This window comes from Sus scrofa, chromosome 9 (assembly GCF_054392235.1).
Source record: "Sus scrofa isolate SSC_HxYL_T2T_F1_AM1 chromosome 9, Sscrofa_HxYL_maternal_Yorkshire_Landrace_v2.0, whole genome shotgun sequence".
Taxonomy (NCBI): domain Eukaryota; kingdom Metazoa; phylum Chordata; class Mammalia; order Artiodactyla; family Suidae; genus Sus; species Sus scrofa.
This window is the reverse complement of record NC_139391.1, coordinates 39,705,093-39,718,796: the sequence shown is the minus strand read 5'-3', so window position 1 is coordinate 39,718,796 and position 13,704 is coordinate 39,705,093. Positions and strand designations below refer to the sequence as shown.

Below are 13,704 nucleotides of genomic sequence, written 5' to 3'. Positions count from 1 at the left end.
GGCCAGTGATTCCCATGCCAGGCTCATTATCACAAATACAGGCACAGCAGGGGATGCCTTCACTGTGGGTTGCAGGCTTATTACTCAGTGTTCGTGTACCTAACCACAGGAACTTTCCAGCAGGTGCTCTGGTCTTAGTGTTCATTAAATTCTTTTAATTCTTTTACATGCTTTAAGTACATCTTGGCTTTCATTTTGAGAAACAGAGTGTATGGGTATTGCAGAAACTTCCTTTAAGTGTGTTTTTATACTTGCTTTGAAACTGTCATTTTTTTTAGCTTGATAAAAACCAATGATGGGTTTGAGAATCCAACTTTTTTTCTTTCCTTTGATCTATAGCTATTTGAACAGGCCATTTGGTATATAAATAAAAAGATTAATGCATTAAACAGAACATGTAGGAATTAAAACCCAAGAAATGAATTTATGCTATGCTTTTGTCTAGTCTCAAGAACCTTTAGTTTTAGTAAAGGACTCAGAGAGAGAAGTCTTTTTTTCTTCATCCTGTGTAGAAATTATCAAGTTCTGTTACCCATTCACCTGACTTTCATTTGTGTTCTTGCTAAATCCAGTATTGTGCCTCCCTTTCAATATTGGATCTCTTGGGAGAGCTAAAGAGTGTATATCCCTTACTACTTGACTCCTTTATTTTTATTTTATTTTATTTTATTTTTTTGTCTTTTTGCTATTTCTTGGGCCGCTCCCGCGGCATATGGAGGTTCCCAGGCTAGGGGTCCAATCGGAGCTGTAGCCACCAGCCTACGCCAGAGCCACAGCAATGCGGGATCCGAGCCGCGTCTGCAACCTACACCACAGCTCACGGCAACGCCGGATTGTTAACCCTCTGAGCAAGGGCAGGGACCGAACCCGCAACTTCATGGTTCCTAGTCGAATTCGTTAACCACTGCGCCACGACGGGAACTCCTGACTCCTTTATTGTGTCAGAGAAAGTGTGAAAGCAAGTGTTGAAACATTTCGTGGGATGCTCTAGGTATACTCCCAGGGTTGAGAACAAGAGAATGTAAAAACTGAACATGCTGTTTTGTTCTAATATGGTAAAAGGTGGATATTTTTCTGTATCTTACAGTTCAGAATTTGGGCCACCCATATTGGCTTACATTGGCTCCAATGTATATTTGGTTTATAATTTTCTTCATCCAGCCTCACAAAGAGGAGAGATTTCTTTTCCCCGTATATCCACTTATATGTCTCTGTGGCGCTGTGGCCCTTTCTGCCCTTCAGGTGAGTTTCGGGGAACTGTATGTCTGCTTCATTCTCTTTCGCTTTAAATTGTTCATAAAGCTTAAAGGCAGATTACAGAATGCTTCCACCTAAAATATTTTATCCATGCATTAAATCCAATACACATCATATTATTACAGCTTTATGTATTGATTACTTAGCTTGTACTCTTTGTGCTGATTACATATTTGCAGTGTTAATTTGTCTTTGTTGCCAGTAAGAATCCAATTGCTATGAAATTTTTTTAAGTCACCATATGGGCCTCGCACAGAATGGTAGCACCAGAGCAGAGCTAATGGAATGTCTGCTCTTCAGCTGTGAGACCTGAATGCAACTGGCTTAAGTGTTTGGGATAACATTAGACAGTTAGCAATTTGGGACACTGTAATCCTGGCTTAAAACCTGCCCAGGTCAATTCCCTGTCAAAACTAATCTTGAATATCTCTGTATGTATAGCCTTAGAAGCTCCAGACTCTTTTTTTTTTTTTCTTTCTTTTAAACACTGCTACTGTTCCTAGTTAGCAGGAAAAGATTAGGGTGATAGTTTTTTTTTTTTTTTTTCTTAACAGATTTATGTTAAGATATAATTCACAAACCACAGAATTTACTCACTTAAAGTGTACAGTACCATTTACTCAAAGTATACAATGGTTTTTATAATGTTCCCAGATCTGTGTAAGCATCACCACAATTTTTTTTTTTTTTGTCATTTGTCTTTTTAGGGCCGCACCTGAGGCATATAGGGGTTCCCAGGCTAGGGGTCTAATTGGAGTTACAGCTGCTGACCTACGCCACAGCCTCAGCAATGCCCAGATCCAAGCCGCGTCTGTGACCTACACTGCAGCTCACAGCATTGCCAGATCCTCAACCCACTGAGCGAGGCCAGGGGTCAAACCCTCAACCTCATGGTTCCTAGTCAGATTCATTTCCACTGTGCCACGACAGGAACTCCTAGACATTTTGTTAATACTAAAAATTTAAATGAAAACTTGTCAATAAAGAAAGTGAAGGCTATGGAGTTCCCGTCGTGGCACAGTTGGTAACGAATCCGACTAGGAACCATGAGGTTGCGGGTTCAATCTCTGACCTTGCTCAGTGGGTTAAGGATCCGTCATTGCTGTGAGCTGTGGTGTAGGTTGCAGAGGAGGCTTGGATCCTGAGTTGCTGCAGCTCTGGTTTAGGCCGGTGGCTACAGCTCCCGTTAGACCCCTATCCTGGGAACCTCCATATGCTGTGGGAGCGGCCCTAGAAAAAACAAAAAGACAAAAAAAAAAAAAAAAAAAAAAAAGAAGACTAATAACTGGCTATATCAGAATAGATTGTGATATTTCATATATCAAAAAACTATCAAAAAGCATTTTTGTTTAAATACTTAAAAATTAATTATTAGGACTTTAAACCCTAGTATCCAAATAATTTTCATTTTTGGCAAGCCCTCTGGCTAGGCTGATCTACACACAGTTTAGCAGAGTTTGCTTTAATTTTAGAATTTGGAGTGGGTACTTCGCTAAGTGTTTGCTCAGGCCCTTGGTCGAACCTCCTTTGCTGCTTCCTCCTGCTTAGTGTCATGATGATGTCTTGTGATTATTTATATTCTGCAAGGAGTATCTTCTTTTTTCAATACAGTTTTCTTTCTTTCTAGAAATGTTACCACTTCGTGTTTCAGCGATACCGCCTGGAGCATTATACTGTGACATCAAATTGGCTGGCATTAGGAACACTCTTCCTGTTTGGACTCTTATCTTTTTCCCGCTCTGTGGCCCTGTTCAGAGGTAGAAGTACTGAGAGTATCTTAACCCATACTCACAAGGCACTTGGCCTCGGGTTTTGCTTGTCGCATGGTTGTTTAACACAGTTCAGCTTAAGCCGGTGGGGAGGACTTTTCTATAGGCGAACCTGTGAGCTTCATATTGAGACTGGGCTGTGACCGCTGTACCTTGGGATTGAAGAGGAGATGGAGAATTCCTTTTGGTGTTATTAACTATAAATTTTTTCTTTATTCTTCTAATTTTTTTTTTTTTCCTTTTAAAGGATGAATTCAGGAAATCTTAACCTTGGGATGCAAATTTGGGGCACAAGTCCCATGAGTATATTCTTTCTTATGATCATTATTTGGATCCCGCATATTGAAATGTGCTTAAAGAACATGAAATTTAAAAGGTGGAAGGGTGTTGCAAAGGGCAAGAAAGCAAATTATTTCTGGCAACATAGAGCCTCTGCCGGAATCCTCTTCCTGATGACTGTAGAGACCTTTTATTCCGGGAGAGTGGGCTTCCTGCTGGAGTTGCTGTGTACCTTTCACGTGGATCCCACAGTGGGACATGTATAGTAATTAAATGTCAGAATCTCATCTCACGCATCTTCGGCCTTCACAAACCTGTCTCCTTTCCAGGATATCATGGGCCCCTTGATTTGTATCCAGAGTTTTACCGAATTGCCACAGACCCAGCCATCCACACTGTCCCGGAAGGCCGACCTGTTAACGTCTGTGTAGGAAAAGAGTGGCATCGATTTCCCAGCAGCTTCCTTCTGCCTGAGAAGTAAGTTGCTCTTTACGTCTCAGAGTTTTAAATCAAGGCATAAAAATAGCAATTCTGTGACCATGTCCTCCTAATTTTTCCTTTGTTTTAGATTTTTGACAAGTGTTTGAATAACTTACCATCTCAGAGAACTGTGGGGACTGGGCTGAGCACCCATGGCCTGTGCTCGGCGGACGAGCACTGATGGACGATGCATCCTGCACGGAGGCCCGGGGACTTGTGAACACACTTTGGACCCTGGGCTCCTGCTGGTGCCTCTTCCTGGGGAGTCTTATTTAAATTTTTATAATTAATTGATATCAATCCACTTTTAAAAGTGGTTCAGAAACTCCAGGTAAAAGAGTGTTTTTAGAGAAGTGCTTGTCTTTACCAATGGATGGACACTGGGGAAGGCTGTGGCTCAGACATCTGTACCACTTTCCCCCATGCTGTCTGTTGTTGAATGTGATGGCAAAGGCTCTAGAATTCATTTGTATTTGCTTCATTCGGGGAGAAGAGTCCTATTTAGGGAAAAAGAAAGGTTAAGATGAGTCATGTCATTCCATTTGGGGGCTGGCTTCTGTAGCTTAGTTGGTGGTAATTAATGTCTTTTACTTGATAGATCCTATATCAGTCAATATTAATTAAAGTGTTAAGTTTAGGCTTTGCCTTTTACATTTGAAATAGTTTCATAACCAAAGATACTTTTGAGGATTAGTCAGGAACAAAGTACTTCTTCCACAGTGAGTTCTTATTTTTCACTATTTTCTTTATACACCTGATAAATTTGCTTTAATTTTATTTATTTTTTTTTTTTTTATTTTTTTTTTTTGTCTTTTGTCTTTTTGTCTTTTGTTGTTGTTGTTGTTGTTGTTGTTGCTATTTCTTGCGCCGCTCCCGCGGCATATGGAGGTTCCCAGGCTAGGGGTTGAATCGGAGCTGTAGCCACCGGCCTACGCCAGAGCCACAGCAACGCGGGATCCGAGCCGCGTCTGCAACCTACACCACAGCTCACGGCAACGCCAGATCGTTAACCCACTGAGCAAGGGCAGGGACCGAACCCGCAACCTCATGGTTCCTAGTCGGATTCGTTAACCACTGCGCCACGACGGGAACTCCTGCTTTAATTTTAAATCCCTCGGATGAAGTGAGAACTGGCCATAAACTTTACTCTTTTTCTGGTGGTTTGATGGTATATGACCACTGTGGCAGATTGCACCACTGAGAGTTGGTGACATGGGTTGAGAGAACTTTAGTTGAAAATTTCTCAACGATTTTGGACTGAATTGTGACCTTTGCCTCCCTGCTCTTTGGTTGAGGTTTTAGCAGAAATATTTTTTTCCAAGTGAAATGTTTTTCACATGAAAGATTTTTTTTTTTTTTTTTTGCTTGTGTATTTCAAGTTCATTTAGCAAGACGAGCCCCTTGTGTTTTTCTTATTCTCCTTATTTGTGTTTCTGACAGTTGGCAGCTTCAGTTCATTCCATCAGAGTTCAGAGGCCAGTTACCAAAACCTTTTGCAGAGGGACCCCTGGCCACCCGGATTGTTCCTACTGACATGAATGACCAGAACCTAGAGGAGCCATCCAGATATGTAAGGGCATTATTCCCCTTTTACTACTTTGGAAAGAGTTCTACCCTTCACATCTGTTGGCATACATATTAGAGTGTTGATGAAATGGAAATTTTTTAGACAGTGATTTCTTTAGGGTGAGGGATATAACAGCTTTTGTTGAGAAGGAATGAACAGTATAATTTTTATTTTCAGATGACCTTCTTTATTTTCTGTGTAAAATATATAATTCAACATGTTTTCTAAGCTGGGCTGGAAGTTTTCTTAGGTTCGAATCATCATTTTGCAGTACATTCTGAAATTCTTATCATTCTTTAGTCCATTAAAATACTTGGTGGGGAACTTTCAAGTTACTGGTAGACCTTTGACTTAACTATTAGTGTGTCCTGGTTTTAGCAAATGGACAGTCACTGAAGGCTCTTCTCACGTGGAGTCCATGACCAGTCTGTCAGGGCCGTGCTCTCCAGCCCACTCATCTTGACACACTCTGAGATCCCATGTGGGTTTTATTTCAATTCCTTTGAGAAATGACGCTTGTGCCCTATGATACCTGTAAAATTTTTGATTGTAGAAAAGGTAAGAGCCTTCCTGGTTCCCAGAGACAGTAAAGGACTATCTTGTAGAATTATTAGAAAGCACATTTTTTGGCAAGCTTTCTCTTTAAGAGACATTTAACAATTTAAATGTCAAATACATTATGTTTAGATTTTCTTGGGTCATATACTTAAAATGTGAAGTAGCAGGACTTCCGGTGCTCTGCGGAAGCAAGCCTGCAGCCACGGCTGGCCTTTTGTCTCCCATATTGGGGGCAGGTAAGACTTCCACAGAGACTCTCGGGGTTGATGAGTGAGATTCTTACTGTGTGAGCTTTAGCTTATAAGGCCTGAAAATGGACATTGTAAAATACATATTTGGTTTGGCTCCCCAAGAAGGTAAGAAATGTATCCCACTAAGTGGCTTATCTTGGAGCTTCCTTCTGGTTTAAGCCTCCAATTCCTGTGACAACGAAAGTCCCCTGGGCAAGATAAATTGTTGTTGATCATTTTCATTTTAGCTGCAGATAGTGTCCTGAGAGCAGACGTTGATGTACAGGGGATCACCAGGTACATGGATAGTCAGAAGGATAGGGGAGGAGTTCCTTTTGTGGCTCAGTAGGTTAAGGACCTGAAGTAGTCTCCATGAGGATGTGGGTTCGATCCCTGATCTTGCTCAGTGGGTTAAGGATCTGGCATTGCCATAAGCTGAAGGATCTGGCATTGCCATAAGCTGCAGCATAGATTGCAGATGCATCTCCGTTCTGGCATTGTCATGGCTGTGGCATAGGCCCCAGCTGCAGCTCTGATTTGACCCCTAGGCTGAGAACCTCCATATGCCACAGGTGCAGCGGTTAAAAAAAAAAAAAAAAGGGTAAGAGAATACACTGTGAAGGGGGAAGATATAGTAAGTTAGAGTGATGTTGTCACTGCTGTGTTTTGGGAAGTGATGCAGTCAGGGTAGTAAAAAAAGATTGTGGACTTTGGAATAGAGTAGACCTGAGTTCTAATCCCAGCTCTGTTGCTTGCTTTGGTGACATAGAAAGTCATTTCATTTTCTGTCTGTGAAGTGGGAATGATGATACCTATTTTGGAAGAAACAATGTAAGATTGCATATTATAGCTCTGTCGTATTTAGCACAGAGTCTGGCACATACATTTCCCCACAAATGTTCTTAATTTGATAATGGCATACTTGATAAATTAGAGGTAAAAGAACCTTAAGAGGATTTAAAATCTGCCCAAATCTCTCTCTCCTTAATTTTATTGTTCCTCGACTTGATTTTTATTCCAGTCCATCCAGACTCATCATTGCTTTTTCCATTCCATTGCTTTTATCTTGGTGATTGTGCCTGGACTTCCCTTGTCTGCCTTCTACTGTCACAACTCTTCCTCTCTGAAGCCTTTCCCAGCTGCTTAAGTCCATAGTGAACAGTCCTTTATTTTTTTTAATTTATTTTTTATTTTTATTAGTCCTTTAAATACTTATCCATATAGCTCATTTAGCCATTTAATTTTGATGTCTTATGTTAGATACATATCTCTGAAGCATACATATTTTTCCCCATAAAACTGTGAACGCTATGGAGAGAGCGAGTGTACCTTATTTCTTTCTGTTCTCCATAGCACCTATTATGGTGCTGCTGAATATCTAATAATTAGCCTATGTATGCCTTCTGCTTTGAAAAGTGAATATTGGAGTTCCCGTCGTGGCGCAGTGGTTAACAAATCCGACTAGGAACCATGAGGTTGCGGGTTCGGTCCCTGCCCTTGCTCAGTGGGTTAACGATCTGGCATTGCCGTGAGCTGTGGTGTAGGTCGCAGATGCGGATCGGATCCCGCGTTGCTGTGGCTCTGGCGTAGGCCAGTGACTACAGCTCTGATTTGACCCCTAGCCTGGGAACCTCCATATGCCGCGGGAGCGGCCCAAAGAAATAGCAAAAAGACCAAAAAAAAAAAAAGAAAAGTGAATATTCATCACTGTTGGGATTGTGATGTTGAGGGAAAGCTGTCTCTAAAGCTGTAGTAGCTGAGAGGTGCATGAAAAGATGCTCAGCATTGCTAATTGTTAGAGAAATGTGAATCAGAACCACAGTGAAGTATCATCTCACACTGGTCAGAATGGCCATCATCAAAAAGTCTGCAAATAATAAATGCTGGACAAATAAAATAAAAAATAAATGCTGGAGAAGATGTGGAGAAAAGGGAACCCTCCTGCACTGTTGGTGGTATTGTAAAGTGGTGCAGCCACCATGGAGAAACAGAATGGAGGGTCCTTAAAAAACTAAAAATAGAACTACCATATCATTCAGCAATCCCAATCCTAGGTATACATCAGGAAAAAACAAAAACGGTAATTCAAAAAGATCCATGTTCATAGGTGCGCTGTTGTTCAACAGCAGCACTGTTTGTAATAGCCAAGACGTAGAAACAACCCAAGTGCCCAAGTACGGACAATTGGCATAAAAAGATATGATATGTAAATATATATATATTTATACACACAGTCACAGACACACACACACGTATATACACACATTTATATTTATACACATACAATGGAAGATCACTCAGCCATAAAAAAGAGTGAAATATCGCCAATTTGTGCAACTTGGATGGACCTAGAGAATATTATGCATAGTGAGGTCAAAGACAATTATTATATGATATCACTTACATGCGGAATCTAAAAAAAATAAATAGTTACTCTACATATAAAACAGAAACAGACTCATAGACACAGAAAACAAACAAAGGAGTAAGTGTTGGGGGGTGACAAATTAGGAGTAGGGGATTAACAGATATAAACTACTACGGTATAGATAAGCAACGAGAGTTTACTGTCTAGCACAGGGAATTATATCTAATACCTTATAATAACCTATAATGGAATATAATCTACAAAAAAAAAAAAAAGGTGAATCGCTGTGCTTTACACCTGAAACTGCTGAAACTAATGTCATATGTAAATCAACTATACTTCATTTAAAAACAAAAATCTGCAGTGGCCTGTTGTACATTTCCTAGGCTTTAGTCACTGGTTGTCTCTAGTTAGATCATATTTCTATATTCTCTGCTACCAGACTTGTTAAATTTGATTAAGTGACATCTTAGCTTTACCCAGAAGGTCAAGATTTTGCAGAAGACCTGTAGGCGTCACCAAAATGCTGGCTGGTAAAAGCAGGGACAGATAGGTCAGGTGCATATTCTGTGTGTGTCGTGTCTGTCACTGTGCCCAAACACCTTTCTGCAGTTGCGGGTTCCTGCAGAGTTCTCTGGATTCCTGCATAGTGAGGAAAGTGCCCTTCCAATCCAGTCCACTCACCTTTGACCCTTTGGAAAGTAGAAGAGAGAGAGTTGATGGCCTACTGTGAATTCTACAGGAACTATGATCAGGGATTAGTTTCTTTCATTTAACTATTTAAAAAGATACTTGTTTTCCTTTGATGATAAAAGTAATAAACACTTGTAACATAAAATAATGAAAGTTATCAATAAGAAAAAAATCACCTATGATCTTGTTACCCAGATATTAAACCACTATTACCATTTTGATGTTTTTTGCTTTCACTTTTTTCTCTTGCATTCGTATGTATATAAACAAAAATCTCAATTATTTAAAAAAAATACTGTTGTAGTTCTTTAATAAATGGTGCCAGGATCAAGACTGTAGTGGCCAAATAACTTTGCCAGACATATAAGAGCACATGTCATACTACATTTATGTTTGTTTCTTCTGGTATCCGCCCTGGTTTTAAGTATGGGTTCATTCAAAAGGACAAAATAATTATGTTCTCTATCTTTCCTGAACATGCTAAATAGCAGCGTTATTTTTGTTCACCCTTTGGTTCTGAGTGACAGGCCTTAGCCAACCCTTGGCTTCAATGCTGAGTGATTGAGTTGTATCCTGTTTCTAGTGTGAGTGGAAACTAAGAAACCTGCATGACCTTCTCTATTTCACTCTGCTCTTTTACCTCTGAGTTTGTCAAGAGTTACAAGTGAGGGAGCTCCCGTCGAGGCTCAGAGGGTTAAAAACCTGACTAAAATCCATGAAGATGCAGGTTTAGTCCCTGGCCTCGCTCAGTGGGTTAAGGATCTGGTGTTGCTGTGAGCTGTGGTGTAGGTCACAGACATGGCTTGGATCCCGAGTTGCTGTGGCTGTGGTGTAGGCCGGCAGTTGCAGCTCCTATTAGACCTCTAGTCTGGGAACTTCCATGTGCCGTACTGTGGCACTAAAAAAACGAGTTACAAGTGAGTGTTTGGAAAGGCTCTGGCTTCTACTGTATTGTTATAACTATACTGCATCAGTAATGTTTTTTGCTGCATATTCTTTCATGATGAGTGTCGCTTACAATGCAGTGAACTAAAGAAGTTGGGAGATGGAGTTCCCGTTGTGGCACAGTGGAAACATATCCGACTAGGAACCATGAGGTTGCGGGTTCAATCCCTGGCCTTGTTCAGCGGGTTAAGGATCCGGCATCGCTGTGAGCTGTGGTGTAGGTCGCAGACTTGGCTCGGATCCCGCGTTGCTGTGGCTCTGGCGTAGGCCAGTGGCTACAGCTCCGACTCAACCCCTAGCCTAGGAACCTCATGTGCCGCAAGTGTGGCCCTCAAAAAGACAAAAAGACAAAAAAAAAAAGTAAAGAAGTTGGGAGATACTTGAGTGCGGGCTTATATGCATTTTGTATATTCCTGTGCTTAGCTGATTGGTTCCAATGATTGCAGTTTTCTGGCTTCACCTAGTCTTTCTTATGGATTAAATGACATATAAACAAATGCAGAAAGTGAATTATGCTCACATTATTCCCTAATATATCAGTTGCATTGGAACAAATTTGCATTTTCAAAACAAGTGTTACAAGAGAACTGTTTATTCTCATTCTTATTTATCCTTGCTTTTATCATTTAGCCAGTGGAAATAATTATGGATTTGGAAAGGAATTTAAGGTGTCATAAAGTTTATGAGCTCTTCATTTTATGGGTGAAAAAAACTGATGCTCAGAGAAGTTATAACTTGACAAAGGTTAGTTCTAGGATAAGAAGTTTGGTTTCTGGATTCCCTAGTATTCTTTTCACACTGCCTCTTACTTTCAAAGCTACTTTATAGTTTATACCATATGGTTTATCACTTGAATATGTGTTTTCCTGTGATAGTTAATTGTTTTTCCATGTAACAGGGCTGAATAGACGTTAAGTGCGGGAGCATTACTTTTTAAGAAATACTTTCTAGGAGTTCCTGTTGTGGCTCAGCAGAAACGAATCTGAGTAGCATCCATGAGGACGTAGGTTCTATCCCTGGCCTTGCCCATTGGGTTAAGGATCTGGCATTGCTGTGAGCTGTGGTGTTGGTCGCAGATGTGGCTTGGATCCTGAGTTGCTGTGGCTGTGGTGAAGGCCAGCGGCTGCAGCTCCTGATTCGACCCCTGGCCTGGGAACTTCCATATGCCTCGGGTACAGCCCTAAAAAGACAAAAAAAAAAAAAAGTACTTTTCTATTTCTAGAGCTCTGTTACATGTATGCCAGATACTTTATATAACAGTTTCTGTGTTAATCAATCAAAATAAATGATTGAGGGCCATTCCTTTTTCTTTTTTCTCTCTTCTTTTTCTCTCTTATTATTGTATTTTTTTTTTTTTTTCTTTTTACAGCCACACCTGCAGCATATGGGAGTTCCCAGGATAGGGGTCAAATTGGAACTGCAGCTGCAGGCCTACCCCATAGCCATAGCAACACAGGATCTGAGCTGCATCTGCAACCTACACCAAAGCTAGTGGCAACATTGGATCCTTAACCCACTGAGCGAGGCCAGGGATGGAACCCACATCCTCACTGATACTAGTCTGGTTCTTAACCTGCTGCGCCACAATGGGAACTCCTTTTTCGCTCTCTGTTAATCATTTCTCTTATCCTTATTGGACATCCTGTTCGAGGAGAAAATTAATTGCCCTGTAGATAACCTTACTAAATGTTATTAGCCTTGACTAGCAAAGCAAGCAGATTCAAATTGATATAATAGGCACAGTAGAATAAGATTGGACCCCTAGCCTGGGAACCTCCATATGCCACGGGAGCGGCCCAAGAAATGGCAAAAAGGCAAAAAAAAAAAAAAAAAAAGAAAGAAATTAATTCAGTAGTATCCATTGTGGTGGCAATTAAAAATGAAGTGATGTTTTCATGATTTTTAGTGATTGAATGGCTGAAAATTTTCACTTGTAAGTTTACATTTTTATGGCACAGTAAATTTTTACTTGTGAATTTAAGGATTCATTCACAAATATGTATTTAGCAAGGCTTTGTGGGAGGACAATAAAACTGTAGGGCAGTCTGTGCTTCTGGGTAACAACTACTTTTTAAAATTTAATTTGAGTATATATAAAAGAAGAAATGAAGAGCCAGAAGAACACTTGAAATCTTTATGTATCAAATGTTTCCTCTTAGGCCCCATTGTTCCTATTTCAAAAAAAAAAAATTCATAGGATAGTATCGATGGCCAGCGAAATGATACAGTGGCAAGAGCACTGATCTGGGAGTCAGGAGAGCCTATGATTCTTTTCTGGAACTGAATGAAGTGTATTTTCTTCTTATATATTTTGTGAGTTTCTAAGACCCTTGAAATAGCTTTATATCTCTCCAGTTTGCTGTAACTGCACCTGACATCCAGTTGCAGTGTTTATATTTCAGCTTGTCCCATTACCTGTTTTCTAATCCCCTGTTTCGTGGTGGCAGATCTTATCTTGAGACATGCTTCCTGGGCATGTGGCCTAGTGACTGGAGAAAGAAGTCTCTCTGCTGCTTCTGTCCCGCAGGAGAAGGTATCAATGTCATGCTACCTGAGTGTGATGTTTGAGAGATGAGAAGATACTGCTACAGACTCTATCCCTGACAGAGTCTCTGTAACAGCTGATGAGGAAAAGCTGTGAGAGTATTTATTACTGCCTAACTGCCTTTGGTCCACTCCTCCCCAACAAAATGCACACTTTTTATTGTTGATGTCTTGCCTCTGTCTCAGGGCTTTTGTTTTCTTGGAGAGTGTATATTTTTGTTTACATCTGACGTGGCATTAAGTTGTCATCCTCACCACGTAACATCCTTACATCTTACTAAGATACAGTGTGATGTTATTGATGCATTTGTTTGAATTCCCTCACCACTTTAAAAATTTTCTTTTGGTTTCGAGGTGCTGGTTTTTTCTTCTCCAAAGCTTCTAATGGGTTGTTAGAAACTGAAAGAAGTCACATTTCTTTCAAAATGAGTCTTAAATGCTTGTATTTTACAAAATTTTAAACCAAGGCATATTTTTAGCTTCGACAGCTGGTTGATATGTAGCCTGTGACTAATGAAATGAAACACATTTTTGTTTCATGATCATGTGTTAATGTCACCCTACAATTTTGTTATTTTTGATGCAAGAAAGAATGATTAAATCTGAAGAAACAAAAAAAATGAGCTCTTTGGTTACACTTTAAGGCAAATTTAAGTGCAGCCTTTTGATTTTGGAATTGAAGATGATGTGGTTATGTAGTGTGGTCTCAGATGTTGCACTGAGATACTGATAAAATTGAGAGAAGAAACTCTTCTTTCCGATTCTCTTAGACCTGAGGGGCAGTAGTCACTTGTTACCAAGGATTCAGACCCTGAAAGCTCAAACTATAAATAGTCATAGTAAAACTGTATATATAGCGTGATCCAGGTTCTGTGAAGGAAAATCTTTATCTGCAAAGAAAAAAGCCTGAGACAAAAACTAACAGTTTGATGTTGATTTTCTTTGGGTGGTAGAATTATAGGTGATTTTAAAAATGCATTTAAAATATATTTTTGTAATGAATCATATTTTACT

The 13,704-nt window shown here is 40.1% G+C and overlaps 1 protein-coding gene across 32 annotated transcripts in view; it reads left to right on the top strand.

Moving 5' to 3' along the window:
- The window catches only part of ALG9 (ALG9 alpha-1,2-mannosyltransferase), a 104,343-nt gene that overhangs the window by 28,067 nt on the left and 62,572 nt on the right, over positions 1 to 13,704 (top strand). For 22 of the 32 annotated variants that reach the window (XR_014814323.1, XR_014814328.1, XR_014814332.1 and 19 more), the window contains 4 exon segments: positions 1,088 to 1,242; positions 2,885 to 3,014; positions 3,635 to 3,782; positions 5,226 to 5,355. Coding sequence is in view for 19 of the 32 variants with exons in the window: in XM_084974317.1 (XP_084830443.1) it covers positions 1,088 to 1,242; positions 2,885 to 3,014; positions 3,635 to 3,782; positions 5,226 to 5,355 (563 nt within the window). In the remaining 13 variants the exon portion in view is untranslated. 32 annotated transcript variants of the gene reach the window in all.